The following is a 26,141-nucleotide window of genomic DNA, read 5'->3' on the forward strand; positions in this document are numbered from 1 at the left end:
CCGTTCTTACCTCTGGGGTTAGGGTTCAATAATTTTCTTTTATAGACTTGTAGCTTTAAATCCAGAGTTGGTGTTCTGACGAGGGAGTGGGAATATCCATCAGCATTCCCTTTTATAGTCACCATTCAGTGCCCTGTTCTGAAATGAGCAGTTATATGTATTAAGAATAAGGCTCAACTATGAATGGCCCTGCTTGCATAGTTGAATAGTCTGTTAATATATGCTGTCCAGCCTCTCACACTTGAGTACAGTTTTTTGGGTAAAATATCACCCATAGACCCATACCCAATAAGGGAACACCTTCATGTAAGAAGGCTGTGATCGGGAGTGATATGCTAGAAGTGCAGCCTGTTGAGACCAACAAATGATGGTGACAGTGGGACAACCAACATTGAACCAATCAAACTCTTTAAGTACTTTGTGCTGATCCGTGATGGATGTGATTATTATGTAGAAACCTAGATGGACTGTGTCATGTCTTTCAACGATCAATGGGCTCAATACACACAAAACAAAAATGCCATCCAGAGAGCTTTCCTTATTAACCAGCAGCCTATCCCTTTTTAAGAGGAATTTAACACGGCAATGATTAATTGTTAATAGCCAGCAACAAAGCCCTTGAGACCAATTGTGGGCCATTTCCTTCTCAATTAAATTTAAAGCATCCAATGCAGTCAATTAAATTGAGATTAAAAAGTAGTAATTGGAACAACAGGGGACTCAAAGGCCAAACGCTGGCCAAGCTAGCGATGCCACACCCTGTGAAAGAATAAAAAAAAAGTTATTTATTAACGTTCCCGAAGTTGGTTTGTGACTGTTACCATTAGAAAGTCAGCTCATATTCAACTTGAAATTGTAAGAGAATTCAGAGTTGAAATTTAGTTGGTTTCCATTGGATTTGAATGGTTTACTTTTAAAAGCTGTGCTGAATTTTGAAATGTAGATATTTAAAATCCAATTGTCTCTTCCTTCAGCCCTTATCTGAATTGGAGGGACGTGCAGCATATTATTGTAAGGACATCACGCTCTGGACATCTGAATGCTCCAGACTGGAAGACCAATGCTGCTGGATACAGAGGTAAAATGAATTTGTAAAAAAATACTGAATTTTCTCTCCACAAAAACTCTTTTTGTCTAAACTAAACTATGTTTTTTATCTAAAATGCTGTTTCTTTAACTTTTAAGGATATTAATGTCAGGCAGCTAATCTTGAGGTGCAGTATGGGGAACTCTCCATAATGTCTGATAGCTGAACAAAAGTTTACATGTTTATCTTGTGAAATTATGTAAATTGAAATGTTCTAACTGTGTCACTTAACTAAATTAAATCTTAAACTATTTTTAAATTGAGTTCTTGTGTTGTGTCGACATACAAGAACACAAGAAGTAGGAGCAGGAGTAGATCACACATCCAGCCTGCTCTATCATTCAATACAATCATGGCTGATCTTGGGCTACAACTCCTATTATACATCCTACACCCTCCGTATAACTTGCAATTATGGTTATGTAATGCAGCAGTAGTTTAGTAGCAGCTACAATTTACTCAATCTGTCTGTATAGGTTTAGTTCACTGTGCAAGGTATAGGTTACATTCCAAGTGTTAAAACAATGCTGAATTGTTTGACTAATGAATTAGCAACTGAAATAATTTTGGTGTGAGTCTTTCCTACCAGTAGTTTTTGCAACTTTGAAACAGAATAGCAGATGTGCAGTTTGGACAAAGTTACCTCTAAATCAAACATTTCAAGGTCTTATGTTTATGTTGGACAAGTATGAATGCTGGTCAAAGAAATGTATTTCTAGCCTTTGTACCTAATAACATCAAGCATTCCCAGGCAATGTTCAAGAAACAATGTAGTAACTCTGTACCTGAATCCAACTAGTCTTCTCACACCTACCACCCTTTTGTGGTCTTTCTAGGTGAAAATTGACAGCATCATGCAAATTTTCAATGAATTAGATCCAGTTTGGCAACTGAATTTATGCTTATTCCAGAGTGTATTGAAGTTACTCAAACTAGTTTGGGATCTATTCCGTACCAGTTCCAGCTAACACAGTGTAGCAGCCAGGTCTTCAATTCAGATCACTGTGCATATTCAATGAAAACTAACTCTTGGTTAAGAGCTAATTCCTAGTCCCTATTAAAACCATTACTCCCCCTCTTACCCTTGCAGCATCCCCAAAATGCCCTTCATATCTGCTTCCTTAAGTCCAAAGGACACAGACTTGAATAGATACGGCGAACAATCTGACCACTCACTGCCATATCAGATTGGTCCACGTAATGTACTATTGTGCCCAGCTCTCCTTTTCTCAATATTCCAGGATCACCTGGATTACAAAGCCAACCCCCAGTTTGTTTTCTGTACTGCAGACAATCTCTTGAAACCCCTTTCCCCTGTTTTCTCCACTCTCACCTAGAGCAGCAAATGTGAAGAGCTTGTGGATTACTTTGTCACTAAGATTGAGATCAACTGAACAACCGCTTCTGCCTCTTTCCTCTCTTCCCCTTGTCCATTGGGTCAGACATCCTCAAAGGTTCCCCCTGCTCTAGCCCTGAACTCGCACCTTTCTCCAGTTTCTCTCATTTCTCCCCTTTTGCCCTCTTCAAACTCCCCTTTCCATGAGACCCATCTCCTGCTCCCTCGACCCTATTCCCCCTAAAATGCTGATCACACAACTTCCCTTCCTGGCTCTCATGTGAGCTGACATTAATAGCTCTCTCCACATAGGCACTGTACCACTCTCTTTCCCGTCTACCATCATCACTGGTAAGACTGAAGTTCTTCAGTACTGGGTGTCAGGCAAGCAGGCTAAATATAAAGACGGTGGAGGGCTTGAGAGAGGTAGCGGTGAGGGAGAGCTGTATGTTAACTGTTGAAGATGCTGTCACCTCCTAAATCTATGCCCATGTTTTCCGAAAATTCATGTTTGAGCCCACCAATCAGATTTCAGCCTCTGCACCAGTACTGAAGGGCTATAACTTCAGTCCCAAATGATATCCCATGTGACTGTAGCAAAGGAAAGCTATCCTTCCTTGTCCTTCTCGACCTGTCTGCAGCTGTGACATGATTGACCATACCATCCTCCTCTAACATCTGTCCAACCAGCAACCAGTTGGGTGGATCTGCACTCGTCTGGTTCCATTCTTATCTGTCCAATCATATCCATAGAATTCTTTCCCACATGGTTACCTCTGGTGTCTCCAAGGATCCCTCCTATTTCTTACCTACATGCTATCCTTCAGCGACATTATCCAAAAACACAGCATCACTTTCCATAGGTACAGCAATGACATCCAGCTCTCCCTCATCGCTACCTCTCTCAAGCCCTCCACCGTCTTTATATTTAGCCTGCTTGCCTGACACCCAGTACTGAAGAACTTCAGTCTTATCAGTGTTTAAATGAGGGAACTTTCTGCTTAACCAGTACTGGATGTCAGACAAGCAGGCTGAATATAAAGTCATGTCTTTGGTCCCGCAACATAAACTCTGTTTCCTAGCCACCAACTCCATTTCTCTCCCCGTCAACTGTCTGAGTTTGTGTTAGACTATTCACAATCTTGGTGTCAATTTGACCCCAAGATGAGCCTCTGCACACGTAATTGCATCATCGTTAAGACTGCCTATTTTTATCTCCATACCATTGTCTGACTGCATGCCTACCTCAGATCATCTGCTGCTCAATCATGCCTTTATTACCTCGAAAATTGACTATTCTCCCCTGCCTGCCTGTCTTTCTTTACTCCTTTATGACACTTAATGCCTTCTCCTTTGACCAAGCTTTTGGCCATCTGTCCTAATATTTCTATGGCTCAGTGTCAAATTTTATTTCATAACACTCTTGAGAAGCACCTTGGGAGGTGCTTTAAGCACATTAAAAGAGCTATATAAATACAATTTGTTGTCTTATTTGTGTCCAATAACATTGAATTGCATCATTCCACTGCTTCAAGAAATTAAACTGATGCATTGTGTGAGCCAAACTGATCTGATAAGCAATGCCCTGACAGTGTCTTATATTAGCAGCATAAAAGTAGCAGGCACACTTTTATCCTTGCATTACTCTTGAATGTGTCAACACTGCTGCTTCATGCCGTGGTTCCTATGTGAATGGGTTCATTTGTGATGCAAGGGTATGGATGTCAGAACTGGCCCCATACTTCCAGTTTACAAGCTGCTGCTATATTGTTTTGATCTGAGGCAGAATGGTGTTATAGCTGGTGTTTCCTGAAATAGAGGGAATGATGTCAGACCCAAACAGTACAGCTGTAAGGAACGGCCTTGGTCTCCTGGTAGCTTTGAAATTTCCTACTAAGTAGTTATTTTCTTTTCTGAAAATGAAGGTCTGTTTGTACGTATGTCCAGCTGGAAGCCAAACCCTTGCATGTGGGACCTTTTGAAGTTTATTTCTTTCAGACAGCCGAACATCAGCTGTCTGGGAAGTCTTCCCCATGGCAACCATAGTTCCTGACGTGATATGTTTTGTCTCGACTGATGGTGTTTCATGTAAGAAAAATACTTCAGGCATGCCATGTATGATTTACAATAAATGCTGTTGCTGGTATATTATTAATCTTGACATTTGCATTTTAATTACTAATTTGCTGAAGTTTTCAATTGACTTGTCTAAGCTTTTTAAATTGGGAAAAGAATATTTTTTGTTAACTCTTTAAGCACTGAAGTTCCTTTTTCTGCATCCAAAGGAATGTACTCAATGATACAATGCCCGAGTCAATAGTGACAGTCGTATTTTAAAATCTCTTATCATACTGGGACCTCCTTTAAGCAGTACACGTGTTGATTACAATTATTGCGCTTGAGCCATTGAACTTTTAGCCCTAAATTTTCTTCTTTACTTCCTCTTGGAGATTTGAATCATACTAGTGAATTGTTCCAGAAGTGTTAGCATTCCCCTCATTTCATGTACTCTGCCGCCCACCAAAGTACCATGCCAAGTTTCTCACTGAGATATCGTCACTGGTTTCTTAACAGTTGTTTTGCATCTCATCCTAATGGCAATTCTTCATGCTTTTGCCTAGAATTTTACTGTTGGTAGTTTATTCAACTGTGCAGGATATGGTTGAAGTTTATCTTATTCCTTCAAGATGTCTGTGTGCTGGAATTTTCTAGCAGGGTTTGTTGGATGCCAATTGGGAGTGGAATCTTTGGATTTTTTTGTTCTCTAATCTAGGAGTGCTAAGGATAATTGTAGTACTACAGCATTTAACCCGATTGGAGAAAATAAACTCATCTCACAATGGTTTATTTATCAAATTGCTTCCACATCTGCGCAGTATTTAAAAGCCTTCAGTAGATGAAAGTCTGTTCATTCCATATCGCCTCTGGAGTGTGTGCTGAAAGTAGCAGCAAGAATGTAATTTTTAATAACTTGCAATGGCTTTAATCAATATTCTAATTAAGCATAATTTTCTAATTCTGATTATTGCAAAAAATTAAATTAGATATGTTTTGATTTATCATGGGAACTGAGCATGGTGTAAAAGAATCAAAAGAGATAAAGGACAGAGTTTTCCACCAGGCATTGAGTTCATATGCAGGTCCTAACCTAGATAGTGTCTGAGGCCCTTCCTCCTGCCTGTTCTGCCAGAGCCAGCCAATTAACAGGTCACTTGCAGGAGCCCTGTCCAATTATAGATGGCATTGTGCAGCTGGGAAGACCAATCAGCACACCCAAGGTTGTGGGCAGCAAGCAGCCTTACCAGGAGATGTGGTGCTGCCCATGTAATTGGGAGGCCAAGATGGAGGTGCCTCTAAAGATTGCTAAAATTGTTAAAAGCACAGCTGTGAGGTAACATTGTGCAGACTGCCACTGGGGGCTGCTTCTAGAGAGCTGGGGATGCTCTGGCAGTGGGAAGTTCCTGTTACCATTAGTAAATGGCCCCTAATAGGGCTCTTAAGTAGCATAATTTTGAGTGCCCACCTCATTGGAGCTGGCCTGCCGATTTTCTTACCTTCACACCCCAGGAAGTTTCTCCCAGAGATTGGAATGCACCGGAGAGCATTCCCTTTTTGCCATCCCACCTCCACAGGGCTGGGAAAATCCAGCCTAAAGTATTTAATCAGAGAACCGGTGAATTCAGCAAGAAGGTATAACTGAGAATTGATACCCTAGATGTCAAATATATGCAAGTTGTTGCTTCCCATGCCTTCCCCCACTTGAATATGTTTCAAAAGAAATTTAATATTGTATCATTACAAAAACACATTACATCTAGAAATATAATAAATAATATTATGCTGTAGCGAGGTCCTTTTGGTAGACCTTGGGATATCATTAAGTGAACCTGCAGAACATGAACAGCCATGGCAGGAAGCAGGTTCCTAAAAGATCCCTTTGTTAAGATGCTACTTGAGCACCTCTCCTAGCAAATGGTCTATCAATGAGTTCTATGAGTGGAACCTTGAAATGATGAGTATTTCAAGTTAGCATACTTTTTTGAAAATGGGCCAAGATCATTTGTAGAGTATTTCCATATTTAAAGTGCTCTCACTTTCTGTTAATTGAAGGACTCTGCTAGTAGATCAGTCAAGCTTCTCTATATTCTCTTGTCCATTCCTCTATTTTATACAAAAATGTAACTAACTATGTTTAAGAATAGAGTGAACTAATACCCTCATGGAACAACTAGGCTTTGCCTGAAAACTGTTTGCCATAGTTAATGAAATGTCAATGTAAAATGAATAAATTAAATATTATAATTGCAATTTGGAATTGGGCTGCAAGTTTGTCCAAAGTGCATGAACTTTTAATAAGCCTAATTTTGAATACTTTTCAATGAAACTGCCTGTGTGAGCTATGTGGTAAAAGTTAGGAGTCCATCAGGTTTAGTTTGAGGAATATAGCAGTTATAATTAGCGAATCAAGATTGAGGAATGGCTTCCTCTTAGATTCATGGTGGAAAGTGTAGATTTGACAGCTGAAAACAGAAACATCAACTGCGCATTCTAAGATGGGTAACAGATGCTTGCTGCATGTGCTGTGAGAGTAAAGCTTTTGGATATGAAGGATCAACACTCATCCTGTTCAAGGCTCCTGAGTTGATAAGAGTACAGTTTTGAAAACTCAAAATCAACTAGTGCCTCGAATTTTTCTTTTTTTTTCCATTGATTATATTGGAATACAGTATACTGCATAAATTAATGAAACCTGTTTGGTGGTTGAAGGGGTGGAATGAGAAATCGATCTTGTGTACTGAGGTTGTGCAATGTTGCCAGCACTTGCTCGCCATGCAGGAAAAAGACCAAGGGCAACTCCCAACTTCAGACCACTTGAACCCCCAACAGTCTTGCTGAGGAGATGTGAATTCCACTTGCCCGTAGCCACAGGTTGTTGTTTGTTGTTTTCCCACACGTGTGATATAATTTGAACTGTCTTTTTAATAACATTGGAATTAAGTTGTAGCTAAGTGGTGATGCAGATGGGCAACCTGGAAAATCAATCTCGAAAGGATGGTTTATTACTACAATTAAAACCAAGGGTGAATATGATTTACCTACAGCTGCTGGCAAGGGAGCCATTCTAATAGTTATGCATTTGCACTGTCTAGGAGGGGAAGAACTAGAATAAAGTAGTGGTGGACATGCACCAGTGGTATGCAATTAACCATGATCGGGTGAAGTGAGGAGAGCTGCGTTTTCTCTAGTTCAAAACAGTTTAACTTGAGGGAGTTACTGACTGAATTTCCATGTTAACAGTGAGCCACTTGTATGGATTTGGATTAATGGATGCAGAAGCTATGGTAAAAGAAGCAGAGCGTTGGAAATCAGTCCCGCCCCAGCACATCTGTGCAGAGAACCCAGACAAGCAAAGCAGGTACCAAATATGTGCAAACAAAAAATATGCGAAACATGATTGGGTAGTGCATTTCAAAACTCTTTTGCTGCAGTAACCTAATTTAAGTAACTATTTTGGTTTATTTTCTTGTGACATCTTCATTTCATGCTTTTAAGTTTCCTTTTGCAATAACATGTTTAGTGCACATTTAGAAGTGTAATATGAAATAGAGAAAATCATGGCTAATTACATAAATTTGTTTTGACCCTGCTGGGTTGTTAATATTAAATTGTTTTTTCTCTGTTGAAACTGAGTTATGTAAACCAACCAGACCCATTTAGACTGAATTAAAATATTAGTAGACATTCAAAAATATTCTATAATTTTGAAATTGAAGAAGTACAGACTGTGCATGAAGAATGATGCTGGTTAGTAAATAGGCTTGAAATCAAAAGATTCTGTGATTGGACAAAAAGGAATAATTTATGAGAGTGGCTGGGACACTTTTTAAAGAGTTCTATTAAGGGAATGATTTAATAGAACATTTTTAAATATCCTTATTGGACATTTAGGTGTTGGCCTTGCCACTTTGCTGCTGATGAGATTACAGTCATTCAATACACTAAACACTTGCACTGATTTCTAAAAATTTGTTTACCACACCCATTTTAGATCTTCTCTTGGGAAAGTAATAGAACAGCCACTCCCCCATCCCCCCCCACCCCCAACAATTTGTCCTCTTTCCTCATTTGCCCCTCTTTTCCCCCCCAGCCCCCCCCCCCCCCCCACAACTTATTGACCATTCAATGTAGTAAGAGCTGGGCAATGGGAACTTGCTGCAATGAGCTAGGAAGCTGTCTTTTTAACCTTTTTTGACACCTGGATTAAAAGTGGGCTTCTTGGGTGATGGAAGAGTCAGGCTTGAAATTACATTAGAAAACGTAAACTAGTCATGGTTGCGTATAAAATACGTGTTCAATTTCAGGTGCCTTACTTTCCAGAGGGGACTGATGACCAGAGTTCAGAGAATAGCAACAAAAATCATTATTGAATGTCGAGTCATAAAGGGACAAGAAATATCTGGAAATCTACTTTTCAAAGTGTTTTATTTTATAACAAAATAACATAAATAGAGTTCTTAATAATTTTAATGGCATGCGTATTTGATGCCAGGTCCGTCACCTGCTGAGCCAAGTGAAACCCATCAGTGGGATGCATTCTCTTGCATTCCAAGGCAGCAGCAAAATAAACAACAGAGACCTTAACTTGAAGTTGGCCTGAGAGCTATTCTTTAATGAATCCCAGGAAGTCATGCTTTTGTGTAATTCCTAGAGATGGGCCAGTGGGTCTGCTGTGCCTGTGCTAGAGAAATTCAAAATTGAACCTCTTTTCACTTCAAATACACATCCAATTTTGGTTTAAAAGATGCAGCATTCTCTGTTTTAATTACCCCTTGTGGCAAAGCGTTCCCTGCTCTAACAACCCATTGCATAAAGATAAGTCTCCTAACTTCCTTCCTCGTATTTAGTAACTATTTGAAATTGTTGACTTCTCGTCATGGACTCCCCAACCAGAGAAGTAGGCCGTATATGGAAAGACTATCAAAGCCCTTTGTAGTTTTAAAAAGCTTTATTACATCATCTCTTGCCCTTCTCTTCCCCCCCATGGAAATTAATTTGTGAAGTGCCTTTAATTTCTCAGCATGTGCAAATGTATTTCAGTCACTTCATACTTTTGGAAATATGTTTACAAAACTGCGTGTAAAATTATCTGCGTAAAGCGATTATTATTAAAAATAAGATTTATTAAAGGTTTAAAAAGCATATCTTCCATTTCATTTTGGTTATCTTGCATCCTTTGAAAGAAAAAAGTAACAAAATAACCACATTTATGTGCCAAATTTTTGTCTGGGCGCGGAGGTTTCTGGGTGCGAATGTCCACACTTGGATTATTTTGGAAGAAATCGGCTTTTCCTCCACATTCCAACCCCATGCCTGGTGTGCAAAACGCGCACACCTGCCCCCATGAGGCCGGGTTCCCCATTTTAAATGGTAGTCAAAAATCTTATTTCTTCTCGTACACCATTTTCATCTGGTGGTTTGGAGATTTGGAAGCCCATTAAAGCATGCCAGGTTTGCGAGTTTGTGAAGAAAATGGAAAGCCTGCTGAGGAGACAGGAACATTCTGAAAGGTCAGTGTGAAATGTTTTGACATCCTGACATTTCACAATTAGATGCTGTTTCAGAATGTAGGTGTGTTTTTAATGAAGTAATTCAAGATAGGGATTTGTTCTGAAAAGGTAAGTTGACCCCAAATATGGGCCAATATTGTGTTAATTATTCACATTATTCCAGTACTTTTTCAATGGAGAAAATACCATAATGTATTTTTTTAATTGTCCTCTGCTGTCACGTTTTTGTGCCCTGATTTAATTGGACTGTTGGGTTTCTCTGCTTTTTTTATATAAAGGCTTCTCAAGGCAGAAAAATGATCTGCATCTTCTTCCCTGCCATTAATTGACAGGCGCTCTGCTTTGAAATAGAAATGGCTAGCTATCCTGTCAATGGAGCTGGAAGCTTTTGTTACAAGAGCCTTTTCTTGATGAATGCTTAGCTGAGTTTCAGAAGCTTCAAATCAGCAGGATGTCTTATTGATCCAACTATTGAAACTTTATAAGACTATAATACCAGACTATGGCTGGAGTTCCCACAATCCTCACGGCCCCCCCCCCCCCCCCCCCCCCACCAAGCCCCCACTGATGTCGGGCATCATGGCGGGTGTGAGCGAACAATATGGCAAGAAGACCCAGAGTTGGTTGTATGCTGTTGTGAAACCGCCTTGCGATCCTCCACTACGCCCACCTTTCCTGCCGTCCAGCACCCGGAACCTAATTTCAATGCATTTGCATCTCATCGTCTTGCGTACTTGCCAGAATCACATCCTCCACATCAAATTAACCACCCGCATCAGCGGGAAAACAGGCTGGCCCAGGATACGTCCGGGCAAATGTGACGTGCAGAAGTTGGGACTTACTGTTAGGGCCTTGCACACATTGTGGACATCAGAGGAACAGAAGGTGCTGGAGTCCGACAGCTACCAGACCCTGGAGGAACACAGACATTGCGTGCTGGGTGAATTCTTATGGACATGGCTCTGCCACAAAGCAGCTCATGGAAGGTTGGGAGGTCTCCGTTGGATGCTTGGGGCCTGCTTCAGCATATCACAGTCTTGGCCATGGGCTGCTGCGGATGATCGGTGAGGTGGGAGAGGAAGGTCTAAGTTTGACTGGGAGAGGCAAGTGTACAGGGTTGGCGGCGGGGGTGAGGGGGGTAGGTAGTGGGGTGGTGGGGGTGGCAGGGCGGGTGTTTGGGATGGGGGAAATGATGGTGTCTGGGAGTGAGGTTGAGAAGGGGTGGGGCACGGGAGGGAGTACAGGGAGGGAGGAGGATGTAGTTGGGGAAGAATGTGGCAAATGGGGAGGTGGGTGTAAGGATGGGAGGAAGGTGTGAGGGAAGTGAGTCTAGAGGGGGAGGGAGTGTGTGAGGGGGCAGAGTGAGGTGGAAGGGTGGAGAGCGAGAATGCAACAGTAGCGGCAGAAGGGACGGCAAGGGTGGTTGGTGGAGACTCAGCCGACGTGGACCCTGGGGGTGGGAATGAGGAGGCTGGGGAGGTCGATGTGGGTGGGATTTCCAGGAAGTTAGGGAAAAGTTAGATTCACTGGACATCCTGGAAAGAACATGGTCTGGGTTGGTAGGTGACAGTGGCGAGATGGAAGGTGATGCCAAGGAGGTCGACAATGAAGGGGAAAGGACATGGGTGACTTGGGGAGGGGAAAGGATGGAAGTGCTGAGAAGAAACTTAATGACTACCGTGGCTGTTGAAATTGAAAGTGAACGGAGCCTCGCGTTGGACAGCCACAGGTGCTGCATGGGAGTGTGATCAGTGGTTGGTCAGTGGTGCAGGTCAGCTCAGATGGACAACATGAAAGGGAACCCCAGCAGGCAGCATTGAAAATGCTCAGGACATTGAGATGAGTGTGATGGAGGATGGCTCCGCGTGCATGGGAGAGTGCATGCACAAGGCTCCGAAAGGCCCTGCCACACATACACACACACTTCCCCCTCCAGAATCACTTGTGGTCCAGCTGTGTGCAGCTGAAGTGCTAGTGGCGGGGGTAAGCATGGGGAGGACTCGTGAAGCCTGGAAATGAAGCTGAAAGACAGTATTACACATTAGTAGTGAAAGTGAATATATCTTCAGATTATAGTGTGGCAAAATGTGTTCACCCATGCAACCATTTGTGATCAGAAATTCTTAACTTTTCTAGACCGACCACTTCTAGGTGCTGCCCTGACATCCGCAGGAGAGTTGAGGACAGCTTGTGCAGTGGTTGGCCCTGTTGCCTCTGATGACTTTGGCGTGCGTCCTCTGGCGAGCCGAGACCTTTGGCTGTCCTACTGTGGGCTGGCTGTTCCCTCTGCAGTGACAGAGGCCAAAGTTGAGGGAGTCACAGGCAAAGGAGACTCAGAGGGAGAGGACAGCCTCTGAGATTCCTCGGTGGATGACCCAGGGTTGTCTAGCTGCAGCTCCTCCTCCCTTTGGGCGCCTGAGGGCCCCCGCCTGACTCCTTGGGGGGGATGAGCACTTGGAGAGTTGACGAGGTGCCCCATTCCCCCCCTCATTGCCACTGCATAAACTCACCCATGGCTACCACGATGGAGTGCATCTCCACGTTCTACTAGACATGGGTCTCTATGGCATCTGGTATCCTCCCCATGAGGCCTTCATACATGGAAATGTGGGCACCACTTCATCAGGGAGCAGGCGGACGCACTCTTCCAACTCGCATGCCACTCTGTTGATGGCTTCCAACAGCTCGGCATGATGCTCCCACGCCTTCTGCTGACTCTCTAGGATGAGTTGGGAGGCCAAATCTAGAGGCTCATCATCTGACTCGGACCTCTTAAACGCCTCTTCTCCGTGCGGTGACCACCAGATTGTGAACCTAATTCTGCTCTAGATCTAGGTCCCATCGAGGTGTGTGTCTCTGCACTGGTGGCAGGTTTGGGTAAGCGCTGTGACGGGTCTTCAGGCTACTTGTTTCTAGCTCTTCAGTGGAGGAGGAGGTCCTTTTGGCTGGAGGTGAGGATGTTGATCGCTTGGCAGAGCTCCCTGTGAACCAAAGTAGAGATGATTAGTAATAAAAATAAAAACATCTGGAAAAACTCAGCAGGTCTGGCAGCATCTGTGGAGAGGAACACAGTTAACGTTTCGAGTCCGTATGACTCTTCAACAGAACTAAATAAAAATAGAAAAGAGGTGAAATATAAGCTGGTTAAAGGTGGGGGGTGGGACAAGTAAAGCTGGATAGAGGGCCAGTAATAGGTGGAGATAGCCAAAAGATGTCTATGACAAAAGGACAAAGAGGTGTTGAAGGTGGTGATATTATCTAAGGAATGTGCTAATTAAGGGTAGAAAGCAGGACAAGCAAGCTACAGATAGCCTTAGTGGGGCTGGGTGGGGTGAAGGAATCGAAATAGGCTAAAAGGTAGAGATAAAACAATGGATGGAAATACATTTAAAAATAATGGAAATAGGTGGGAAAAGAAAAATCTATATAAACTTTGGAAAAAAAGGTGGGGATCGGAAAGGGGGCGGGGATTGAGGAGAGAGTTCATGATCTAAAATTGTTGAACTCAATGTTCAGTCCGGAAGGCTGTAAATTATGGCAACAGTCAAAAGCAGGAGAGAGAGCACTCATAGTTGCATTGAGAGAGGGATGATGTAGTTTAGCATCCTCACAAGGTGTTTGCCTTTGATCTCATCATTGCCACAGGCAAGGTCCACATCCTCACCAGTCAGCACAATGGCATACTCCTCAAAGTGAGTGAGGTGTCTAATGTGGGCCACTCCACTCCCCATCTGGGACCTCTCCCTGCTATTGTGAGCCAGCCTCTCCTGCATTAAAACAGATAGAGAAAGAGAGTGTGGAATGTTTGTGTGGTGAGCAGAGCCATGGGTGGGGTGAGGACTTGAGCTCCAGAGCATATGAATCTGACAAAGGTGTGAGGGTGTGTGTGAGAGTTAGCAGTGTTGTCCCTTGAGGCGTGAGATCCCTGTGGATGTCTGATGTGTGAGAGTTGAGAATGATGAGACTGTTGACTTACCCTGGTGGAATGGACTAGAGCATTTACCATCTTCCTGCACTGGATGGCTGACCTCCTCTGTGCTCCGGTGGCACTGACCGCCAATGCCACCACCTCCCAAGTCAGATTGGTGACTCTGGTAGGTCTCCTGTGGCCAGAGCAGGGGCAGAGGACATTGTGGTGACCTTCCACTCCATCCAGCAGGCCTGGAGAGGCGTAACTAAATTTGAGACTTGCCGTCTTCTTTGCTTTCTCAGCCATCTTCCGCCAGGAGCAGCCCTGGCCCGAAGACATGAAGTAGGGATGCGCTCTGGTGCACTTTAAACATGGCGACTGCAGCAAGGAAGCACTGAGGTCGTGGCTTGACGGGCAAATCCGAGCCCACCCATCAGGCATGTTCCCCGTGAATGTATAATTAATGAGGCGGGACAAGCGAGGAATTTTTAATTCATTCATGAGATGAGGGCTTCGCTGGCTGGGCCAGCATTTATTGCCCATGCCTAGTAGCCCCCCTCCCCCGATCTTAGTAAGAAGCAATTTGCAGGGTCGACGGGGCTGAGATTGCCATTGTCATTACCAGTGCCTAGGTCGATGCTGGATGGTCTGTCCAGTTTCAGGTCAGAGGTTAGGAATCATGAGATGAGCAACTCACCTCCTGATTCCCCAAAGTCTGCCCACCATCTACAAGACACAAGTCAGGAGTATGATGGAATACTCCCCACTTGCCTGGATGAGTGCAGCTCCCACAACACCCAACACACAACACACAACACCATCCAGGACAAAGCAGCCCACTTGATTGGCACCACATCCACAAACATTTATTCCCTCCACCATCAACGCACAGTAGCAGTAGTGTGCACTATGTACAAGATGCACTGCAGAAATTCACCAAGGCTCCTTCATCAGCACCTTCCAAACCCACGACCACTACCATCTAGAAGGACAAGGGCAGCAGACACATAGGAACACCACCACCTGGAAGCTCCCCTCCAAGCCACTCACCATCCTGACTTGTAAATATATCTCTGTTTCTTCACTGTCGCTGGGTCAAAATCCTAGAACTCCCTTCCTACCAGCACTGTGGGTGTACCTACACCACATGGAATGCAGCGGTTCAAGAAGGCAGCTCACCATCACCTTCTCAAGGGCAGCTACGGATGGGCAATAAATGCTGGCCCAGCAAGCGAAGCCCTCATCCTGTGAATGAATAAAAAATGAATGATAGTGGCCTTGAATTAAGGGTTTTCCTGAATTGTTGGATGATACATGGGGGCACATAGAGGTGGCATAGGGCAATGTGTGGTAGCATGGGGTGGGTGGGGGCTTGAGAGATGAGGTTTAGGGGACTTTTAAATAATGTTCGGAGCTGGGCTGCTGTATCAGAGAACTGAGATGGGCCTTCTCAACTGGCCCATCTCCACATGCACAGCCCTCACGCATTCCAACATGGCTCGCAAAACGAACCGTGAACACGACCCCTGTATGAAAAGACAAAAGTCCCTTGCAAAGTTTCACACAGGTCGGGTGTGCATTTTGCAAGCCGCAAAGTGCGCAGGTCATTTTTGCCCAAGCCCAGACGAAAATTTAGTCCTAAGTACCCATAATTCAGTTACCACCAAATGTGGAAATTATTCACTCTTGAATCCTATAACGGGCAGACTAAATGATTAAAATGAGTTTATCTTAGCAAACTGAATATTGGAATTGATTAAATATTTCTGGCCAAAGATTTTCCCTGTAGTATAGATTGTTGTGATTGTTTGAAATTTGGCATTTGTCCTGATGAGTGCAGGACAAAAAAGCTTTGGCCGCTTGCCTCTTTTTTCAGCAATATTTTGGGGGTAGTTCAGTTGTTTTGACAAAGGACATTGGGACTGATTTGAATGCAAAATCTTGTGGGACAGTTAATAGAAAATCAGTAAATATTTCCAAGTCACAAATTTCATTGAATAATTTTTGTTCATTGGCTTTTTCAAAAAAGAAATTGGCAACAAGTGGACATTTCCTGAAGTGAAAAGCATTTTTAGCGTAGCTTGGAATAAAATGTTTGTGTGAACAGCCTTTTTGTGTGAACTTGCTACCATTTTTGCCTCACTTTACTCTGGCTACGGGGAGGATTTTCCAGCCCCGCCGGCAGCCCGGATCAGTGGATTTTTTTTTAGCTGGGTCGCTGAATCTCCCACCGCGTGTCCCACCACAATGGGGCCGGAAAACCCAGCCTTACAACTGGCTTCATCTCTAAAAGACTACTAGCCCACGCTGAAGTATCCACCTTATGCAATATGTCTCTAATCTAATTGATTTTCTTGCTGCAGAACAATTCGTCCTGAGCATCACGTGAGAGCAGTCTACAAAGCCACCGGCTGTTTAGACAACGGAAACCACCGTGTGATTTATCTGGAGCACGTTGTCGTACGAGTCACCATTGCACATCCTCGCCGAGGTGACCTGGCAATATACCTGACCTCCCCATCCGGAACAAAGTCCCAGCTCCTATCTAACAGGTATTTGGACTTAACTGTATCAGCCATGTTTAATTCCATGGCTTCTAGCCAATGCCATGTTCTGATAAGTAATTGCTATTAAGGAAATGAATTCACTCAATTGAGTTAATCCTGCATTCACAAGAAACGTGGAACGTTTCAGGAGAATATAGCAGGGTCATTATTCTTTTAAAAATGATTAACACTATTTTATCTCTTTTATTGGCTTCTGGTAAAGGACCTGATTCTACTCTTCAATGTATGAAAATTCACCACATGTGTCCACAGTCATGTTGTGCACGAGATCATACACGAGAGACCAGAGAATGCAGATTTCTTGAGGGCAGTTGTTTTTGTGGGGAGGAGCTGGATGAAGGTGGTTTAGAGTTGGAAGAGGACAGAGAGTGCTGAGACCATGAAGGAATTTAAAATGAGAATTTTATTGGGTAGCGGTGGATATTCAGGAGCTGCTGTCAATAGGATGCAGGCAACAGGCGTTTTGATGAGCTAATGCTCATGGAGGTTGGGAGAGTGACCAGGAGAGCACTGGAATATTTGAGTCTGGAAGTGACAAATATATGGATGAGGCTTTTAACATCCTTGATTTGAGGCAAATGGTTTTAAACATATACTTCCACCAAATTCCATAGCCAGCATGTCCAGAGTCATTGTTGAATGTTTTATTTTGCATAGTATTAACACACTGAAAGGACTCTCAGCTGAAAGGACTTCGATTAAAGTGGTAAGAAGAAGACCCTCCATCCCCAGATACGAAGTGGGGTATACAGGAAAAAAAAGAGGACCACCCTGGAAGCCATCAAACGGCTGCCAGAGAAAGGAGGCTGCTGCTTATTTTATTTCTATTAATTTACAAGTTGTGGATGTCACTGCCAAGACCAGTATTTTTTACCCATCCTTAATTGCCCTTGAGAAGGTGGTGGTGAGCTGCCTTTTTTAACTGCTGCAATCCATGTGTTGAAGATACCCCCAGAGTGTTAGCGAGGAAGTTGCAGGAATTTGATGCAGCAACAATGAAGGAACAATGGTATATTTTCAGGTCACAATGGTGCATGACTTGGAGGGGAACTTGGAAGTGAGGCTGTTCATGTCGTTGTAGGTGTCCTAATAGTTTGTGGGATGAGAGGTGCAGTTAAAAAGCTTTGGAAATTGCTGCAATGAATCTTGTAGATGGTACACACTGAAACCACCTTGTGCTGGTGGTGGAGGGAGTAAATAATTAAGGTGGGTGAGAATAGCAGTTAAGTGGGCTGTTTTGTCCTGGAGGCTGTTGAGCTGCTTGGGCATTTTTAGAGAGGCACTGATCCAGGAAAATGGAGAGTATTCATCACACTCCTGATTTGTGCCTTCCAGATGGGGGAATAGGTTTTGGACAGTCTGGAGGTAAATTCATCACAAAATACCCAGCCACTGACCTGGTCTTGTAGCTAAGATATTTATGTGGCTGGTTTGGCTAAGTTTCTGGTCAATGTGACACCCATGATGTTTGGAAATTCAACAAGGGTAATCCGTTGAATGTCATGAGAAGGTGTTTAGACCCCTTCACTGAAGATGGTCATTGCCTGGCTGATCTCCACTTGCCATTTATCAATGCAAGCCTGAATGTTGCCAGGCATAGACTGCTTCATTATCTGAAGAGCTGTAAATGAAACCGAACAGTGTGCAATCATCAGCAATGTATCCTCACTTCTGCCCTTATGTTGAAGGGAAGGACAATGATGATGATGGTTGGGCTAGGACACTCCCCTGAGAAACTGCTGAAGCAATATCCTGATTGTTGGCCTCCAATAACTGCAGCCACCTTCCTTTGTGTCAGGCATGATTCCAACCAGTGGAGCTTTTCCCTCAATTCCTGTTGACTTTGATTTTATTAGGGCCACATTTGATTAAATGCCACTTAATGTCAAGTGCATTCACTCTCATCTCACCTCTAGAATTAAGTATTGGATCAAGGTTGTAATGAGATCTGGAGCCAAGTGAGCTTGGCAAAAACCCAAACTGAGCATCAGTGAGCTGGTTATTGGTGAGTAAATGCCTATAAAAGCACTGTCAATGCTTTTTTCCATTCTTTTACTGGTATCTGAGAGTAGGGCACAAGAAGATGCACCGCAGCAACTCGCCAAGGCTTCTTTGAAAAACAAGAGCCGCAGACACATGAGAACACCCCCTCGTGCAAGTTCTCCTCCAAGTCATACACCATACTGACTTGGAACTATATCACTACTTCTTCATTATCACTGAGTCAAAATCATGGAATTCCCTATCATGACAGCAATCAGGGTGTGCCGACAAGGCACAAATTGAAGCAGTTCAAGAAGGTGGCTCACCACCACCTTCTCGAGGGAAAATAGGGATGGACAGTAAATATCGGCCATGCCCATATCCCAAATCATTTTTTTAAAAAAAGGGCTGATGGGGTGGAAACTGGCCAATTGGAATTGTCCTGCTTTTTGTGGACCGGATCTAACTAGGCAATTTTAACTTTTTCAGGTAATTGCCAGGGTTGTGCTGAAGCAGCTTAGTCTGAGACTAGTTCTGGAGCGCAAGTCTTCAGCAGTATTGTCAGGATGTTGTTAGGCCTGTAGACTTTGCTGCATCTAATGTGTCAGACCTTTCTTGATAGTACATGCAGCAAATTGAATTAGCTGAAGACTGGTTTCTGTGATTGGGCAGATCCCAGGAGGAAGACCAGATCAATCATTCGTTCGAGACTACAGGACAAAGATGGTTGCAATTGCTTCAGCCTTGTCTTTTGCATTGACATGTTGGGGTCTCCCATCATTGTGGATGAGAATGTTCATGGAGACTCCTTTTCTCTTTAATTATCTACTACAGGTCCAACCTTTTCGCATGGCGGGGTGGGGGGGACACATTTCAAATTTTTTCTCACTCGGGCCGATGAGCAAATTCCGGAAAGATAAAGTTTGCAAAATTAAATGTGAATTTAAAAAACTGAGGTATGAAAAGGAACAACTTGCTGAACAAAAAGAAAATGAGTGATAAATAAATATGAGTATTAGCGCGTAATAGGGGAAGAGTGTGTGTGTGTCTGGCTCACTCCCAGTCTCAGGGTGCTTGCTCACTCACTCACCCTCACCCACTGGGTGAGTGGACGAGAATGCATGCCGGTGTATGTGGGTGAGAGTGAATGAGAACTGAGACTTGGAATGAGCCGGACTTATGGGCACAACCTTCCTCCTCACACACAATCACTCCCCTCACACACACATACACACACACACACTCTCACACTCCCCTCGCTCAAACACACACACACACACACACACACACACACACACACACACACACGCACAGTCCCCTCATCCGCACATGCCTCTCACACGCAAGCATACCCTTCACGCGCATGCTCCCCAGCTCCCCGTCCTTGCGCGCGCTCTCTCCCTCACGCACACACTTGCTCTCCACACGCGCGCATACTCGCTTTCCACGCGCGCGCACTCGCTCTCCACGCCACACGCACGCACTCGCTCTCCATGCGGTGCGCTCGCTCTCCACGTGCGCACACACTCACTCTCCACGCGCGCGCACTCGCTCTCCATGCCACGCCGCACACTCGCTCTCCACGCACGCGCACACTCGCTCTCCACGCCACACACTCGTTCTCCATGTGCGCGCACTCGCTCTCCATGCCACGCGCGCTCACTCTCCACGCCGCGTGCGCACACAAAAGTTTACTCTCATATCACATTTGCTTCTTTTGCAAATCATTAAAATATCTGTGCACACCATTCTTGATCTTTTTACGAGTGGAAGTGGCTTCTCCCTATCTACTCTGTCCAGCCCCCTCATGATTTCAAATCTCCCCTTAGTCTTCTCTTCCCCAAGGAGAACAGTCCCAACTTCTCCAATCTATCTTCCTAACTGACGTTTCTCATCCCTGAAACCATTCTTGTAAACCTCTTCTGCACTCTCTCCAAGTGTTCACATCCTTCCTATAATGTGGGCCCAGAACTATACACAATACTCCAATTGAGGTCTAATGAATGCCTTAATAAATTCAGCATAACCTCCTTGCTCTTGTACTCTACGGCCCTGTTAATAAAGCCCAGGATACTATATGGTTTATTAACTGCTCTCTCCACCTGTCCTGCCACCTTCAATGATCTGTGCACATATACACCCAGGTTTGTTGCTCCAGCACCCCCTTAAAAATTTCACCCCTTATTTTATATTGTCTATCCATGTTCTTCCTTTAAAAATGCATCACCTTACTCTTCTCCACACTGAACTTCATCTGCCACCCATCTGCTCACTCTTTGTGGGCAACTTGTCTATGTCCTTTTGAAGTCCACAATGTCCTCCTCGCAGTTTACAACACTCCCAAGCTTCGTATCATCCACAAACTTTGAAATTGTCCCCTGCACACCAAGACCTAGGTCATTAATTTATATCAGGAAAAACAAGGTGTCCAATACCAACTGCTGGAGAACTCCATTACAAACCTTCCCCCAGCTCGAAAGATATCCGTTGACCATTACTCTCTGCTTCCTATTTTTCAGCCAATTTTGTATCCACGTTGCTGCTTTTATTCCATGAGCAATAAATTTTCCCACAAGTCTGTTGTGTGGAACTGTATCAAAAGCCTTTTCAAAGTCCATGTACACCACATCAACAGCATTACCCCCATCGACCATTTCTGTTACCTCTTCGAATAACTCCAGCAATTGAAAGAAAAAACATACATTGTGGCAATGATTAGTGATAAGCCAGAGGATTGACACATGACCAAAAAAAATAAAGAGGGAGAAAATAAACTTTGAGCGTAAACTAGCAAGTAATAAAAAAACGGACATTAAGAGCTTCTTTAAATATATAAAAGGGGAGAGGCCAAAGTGCACATAGGCCCCTTAGCGAATGAGGCTGGGGAAATAATAATGGTGAACCAGGAAATGGCAGAGGAGCTGAATAAATACTTTGTGTCAGTCTTCACGGTAGAAGACACTAATAGCACTTCAAAAACACTAAATGATCAAGGGGCAAAAGGGGCTGAGGAAATAAATACAATAACTATCACTAGAGAAAAAGTACTAGGGAAGCTAATAGGGCTAAAGGCCGATAGGTCCCCTGGACCTGATGGGTGGCACTCGAGGATATTAAAGGAAATAGCTGCAGAGATATTGGATGCACTGGTAGTAATCTTCCAAAAATCCTTAGATTCTGGAAAAGTCCCAGTGGATTGGAAACTGGCAATGTAACACCCTTATTCCAAAAGGAACGAAGACAAAAAGGTAACTATAGACCAGTTAGCTTAACATCTGTCATTGGGAAAATATTGGGGTCTATTATAAAGGATGTGATAACAGACTATTTAGAAATGCATACTATAATCAAGCAGAGTCAGCATGGCTTCATGAAGGGGAAATCATGCCTAATAAATTTATTAGAATTCCTTGAAGAGGTAACATGAAAGATAGATAAAGGGGAACCAGTCGATGTATTATATTTGGATTTCCAAAAGGCATTCAATAAGGTACTGCATATAAGGCAACTTAATAAGATAAGAGCCCATGGTGTTGGGGTAGTATATTAGCATGGCTAGAGGATTGATTAACTAATTAGAAGACAGGGAGTTAGGATAAGGGAGACGTTTTCAGGATGGGAACCTGTAAATAGTGGAGTGCCACAGGCATCAGTGCTGGGGCCACAATTATTTACAATACATATTAATGACTTGGATGAAGGAAGTGGATATAGTATCACCAAGCTTGCGGGTGACACAAAATTCGGTGAGAAGGCAAGTGGTGAGGATGACACAAGGAGTCTACAGAGGGATATAGACAGGTTAAGTGAGTGGGCAAAAATCTGGCAGATGGAATATAGCGTGGGAAAATGTGAGGTTATGCACTTTGGCAGGAAGAATAGGGAAGCTGAATATTACTTAAATGGAGTAAGACTGCAGAAAGCTACAGCACAGGGATTTCGTGCATGAATCCCAAAAAGCTAGCATGCAAGTTCAATAGGGAAGGCAAATGGAATGTTGGCCTTTATTTCAAAGGGAATGGAATATAAAAATAGGGAAGTCCTGCTAAATCTATACAAGGCAGTAGTTAAACCACACCTAGAATACTGTGAACAATTTAGGTCCCCTTATCTAAGCAAAGATGTACTGCCATTGGATGCAGTCCAGAGAAGGTTCACTAGGTTGCTACAGGGCATGGACGGATTTTCTTATGAGGAGCGGTTGAGTAGGTTGGGCTTGTACTCATTGGAATTTAGAAGAATGAGACGCTACCTTATTGAAACATAAGATTCTTAGGGGGCTTGACAGGGTAGATGCTGAGAGGTTGTTTTTGCTTGTGGGAGAGTCCAGGACCAGAGGGCATAATCTTGAGTTAGGGGTAACCCATTTAAGACAGAAGTGATGAGGTATTTCTTCACTGAGGGTAGTTAATCTGTGGAATTCATTACTGCAGAGGGCTGGAGAGGCTGGGTCGTTAAGTATATTCAAGGCTGAGATAGACAGATTTTTAATCAGTAAGGGAATCAAAGGTTATGGGGAAAAGACAGGAAAGGGGTTGAAGATTATTGGATCAGCCATGATTTCATTGAATGGCGGAGCAGACTTGATGGGCCGAATGGCCTACTTCTGCTCCTATGTCTTATGGTCTTAAGTTAGTTAAACATGATTTCCCCTTTAGAAATCTATGCTGGGTCTTCCTTATCAACCCATATTTTTCCATGTGACCACTAATTCCTGAATAATTGTTTCCAGTATCTTGCCCACCACTGAAGTTAAACTGACTGGCCTTTAATTTTTGGGCTTATCCTTGCAACCTTTTTTGAACAAGGGCACAATGTTTGTAATTCTCCTGGCACCTCCCCTGAGTCTAGGAAAGACTGAAAAATTTTGGCCAATGTCCTTGCAATTTCTGCTCTCACTTCCTTCAATGTCCTTGGATGTATCTCATCTGGCCCCGGTGCCTTGCAAACTTTAAGTACTGACAGTCAATTCAACATTTCCTCCTTATTAATTTTGAACCCTTCTAGTGACAGACTTTCCTCATCTGTCACCACGGCCTGGGTAGTATCTACCTCCTTGGTAAAGACGGATGCAAAGTATTCATTTAATACCTCAGCTATGGCCTCTTCATCCATGTGTAAATTCCCTTTTAGGTCCCCTAGTCAGCCCTGCTCCTCCTTTACCACCTTTTTACTATTTATATGCCTATAGAAGACATTGGGATTCCCCTTTATGTTGGCTGCCAGTCTTTTCTCATAATAGCTCTTCGCTTCTCTAATATGCTTTTTCACCTCCCCTCTGAACCTCCTGTATTCCTCTTGGTTCTCAGTTATACTTTTTACCTGACACCTGTCATAAGCACACTTTTTCTTCTTCTTCTTTTTAATTTCTATCTCCTTTTTCATCCAGGGAGCTTCTACCTTTCCCTTTCAACAGAGAATATACTCTGACTGTGCCCAAACTAATTCTTTTTTGAAGGTAGCCCATTGTTCAGCTACAGTTTTTCCCACCAATCTTTTGTTCCAGCCTATCTGGCCCAGCTCCATTCTTCCCCCATCAAAGTCAGCTCTCATCCAGTTTGTTATTCTTACTCTGGATTGCCTATCCTCCTTCTCTATCATCATCCCCAAATGTACAATACAATAGTCACTGTCTCCTAAATGCTCCTCCACTGACACTTGATCTACTTGGGCCCATCTCATTTCCAAGGACCTGGTCCAACAGTGCGTCTTTTCTTGTTGGATTGGACACATAACTGCTGTAGAAAATTTTCCTGAAGTCAATCTAGGAAAATTTGCCTCTCTCTGCCCTTTACACTACCACTGCCCCAGTCTACATTCAGGCAATTAAAGTCACCCATTATTACTACTCTATAATGCTCACATCTCTCTGTGATTTCCCTGCAGATTTGTTCCTCTACATCCTTCTCACTAGTTAGTGGTCAATAGACTACACCAAGAAATGTGATGGCACCCTTTTTGTTCCTTAGCTCTAGCCAAATTGATTCTGTCCTTGAACACTCTGGGATATAGTCTTTCTCCTTAACCAATACCACCCCCTCCCTCCTTTCCTTCCTTTCCTCTCTTTTCTGAACCATCTTGTACCTGGGAATATTTAACATCCAATTCTGCCCTTCCTTGAGCCAGGTCTCTGTTATTGCCACAATATCATATTTCCACCTGGCAATCTATACCTGTAACTCCCCAAACTTATTTACTATACTTTGTGCATTCACAAACATGCATATTATCCGCGGTTTAGATTATGTTACTTCCTCCCTCACCCCTACTTTACCTATTAACTTAACTATTCTCTACACTAGTGCTATCTATTCTTGCCAGTATTTCGTGGACTCTGGTATTCCTCTCTCTAATATTTTCTCTTGGTTCCCATACCCTTGCCGAGTTAGTTTAAAGCCCCCCCAACAGCACTAGCAAAATGCCCCGCAAGGAACTCAGTCCCAGCTCTGTTCAGGTGCAACCCATTCAGCTTTTATAGGTGCCATCTCCCCCAGAGCCAGTCTCAGTGTCCCAGGAATCTAAGGCCCTCCCTCCTGCACCATCTTTCCAGCCAAGCATTCATCTGCCTTATCCTCCTATTTCTGTACTCGCTGGCATGTGACACTGGGGGATATGACATATACAATGTAGAGAACTGACCCAAGGCCTGTCACAGAGGAGTAATCAAAAAAATAAAATGGTTGCTGAGCCAAGAAGGGAACATTAAGATGGCTCATCAAAAAGCCTGGTTAGAGGTGTGCTTTCCTGAGGTTTTTAAAAGAAGCGAGTTGAGGAGTGGAAGGATTTAGAGCAATGTTTCCAGGGCAAGGAACCTAGAAGGCACGGCTGCTGTTGATGCAGGTGGTGAGCGTGAAATGCACAAGAGGCCAGATCTGGAGCAACAGAGTTATGTGGGTTGTAAGGCTGGAGGAGTGGGCTGCTTAAATTGTTTAATGAAACTTAAACTAGTTAGCAACAGAATCAAATGGGTGGCCATTGCAGTCCAGTGCATAGAGAAAGGATGTATGCAGCACAACTCCAGTGGAGCACCCCCAACTCTCTTCAGGCGGCCTGACATGTTGCATCCAAGGATGAGTGGGTGAAGGCAGATCGGGTGTGGATGTTGGAGGATGAACCTGGACATTATGTAAAAATTAACAGTGAGTTGCTTTTAACATTGCCCTAGAGAGGCTTCATATTATCTAGCGAAATAATGTACTTTTTTTTTGCCCACAAGTGATTAGAATATAGAAAACGGTATCTTTAGCAGCTAAAACGATGCTTTGCAGTTTAACACATGTTTAGGATAGTGTTCTAAAATGTCTGAAACAGACTTGTTCAAAAGGAAAATATTTCCATGGCAATCAGTCTCTAGGAACAGGACAGAAAGTTTTGATTAGCCTGTTTAGTGTGTCTGGATTTCCTCTCAAGTTCCTTTTGCCAGCTGATGAGTGGCTGGAGCTATTCCTGAGGGAAAACAGCTGTTCGATGGATAATTTATCTAATATCTGCAGGTGCAGAGCAGGCAAAGGCCCACTACTGTGTTGAAACTAGTCTTGTTAAAAGTATTCCACTCCATTAGCGCACCATACACAGATTGCTTGCGTGTCAAGTACTAATTCACTAGGTCGGAAGCTCTTAACACACCCAGCAGTGCTCAGTTTATTGTGCAACCATCAGCTTGCAGTGCTGAACAACCTGGGTGTGTAAT

General features: G+C 43.5%; 1 protein-coding gene across 3 annotated transcripts in view; it reads left to right on the forward strand.

The window, feature by feature from the left end:
- pcsk5b (proprotein convertase subtilisin/kexin type 5b) overlaps window positions 1-26,141 on the forward strand; it is a 458,035-nt gene that overhangs the window by 178,810 nt on the left and 253,084 nt on the right. For all 3 annotated transcript variants that reach the window (XM_041185989.1, XM_041185987.1, XM_041185988.1), the window contains exons 10-12: window positions 975-1,078; window positions 7,722-7,839; window positions 16,265-16,453. In XM_041185989.1, coding sequence (XP_041041923.1) covers window positions 975-1,078; window positions 7,722-7,839; window positions 16,265-16,453 — 411 coding nt within the window. The remainder of the gene's footprint in view (window positions 1-974; window positions 1,079-7,721; window positions 7,840-16,264; window positions 16,454-26,141) is intronic.

This window comes from Carcharodon carcharias, chromosome 4, assembly GCF_017639515.1.
Source record: "Carcharodon carcharias isolate sCarCar2 chromosome 4, sCarCar2.pri, whole genome shotgun sequence".
NCBI lineage: Eukaryota > Metazoa > Chordata > Chondrichthyes > Lamniformes > Lamnidae > Carcharodon > Carcharodon carcharias.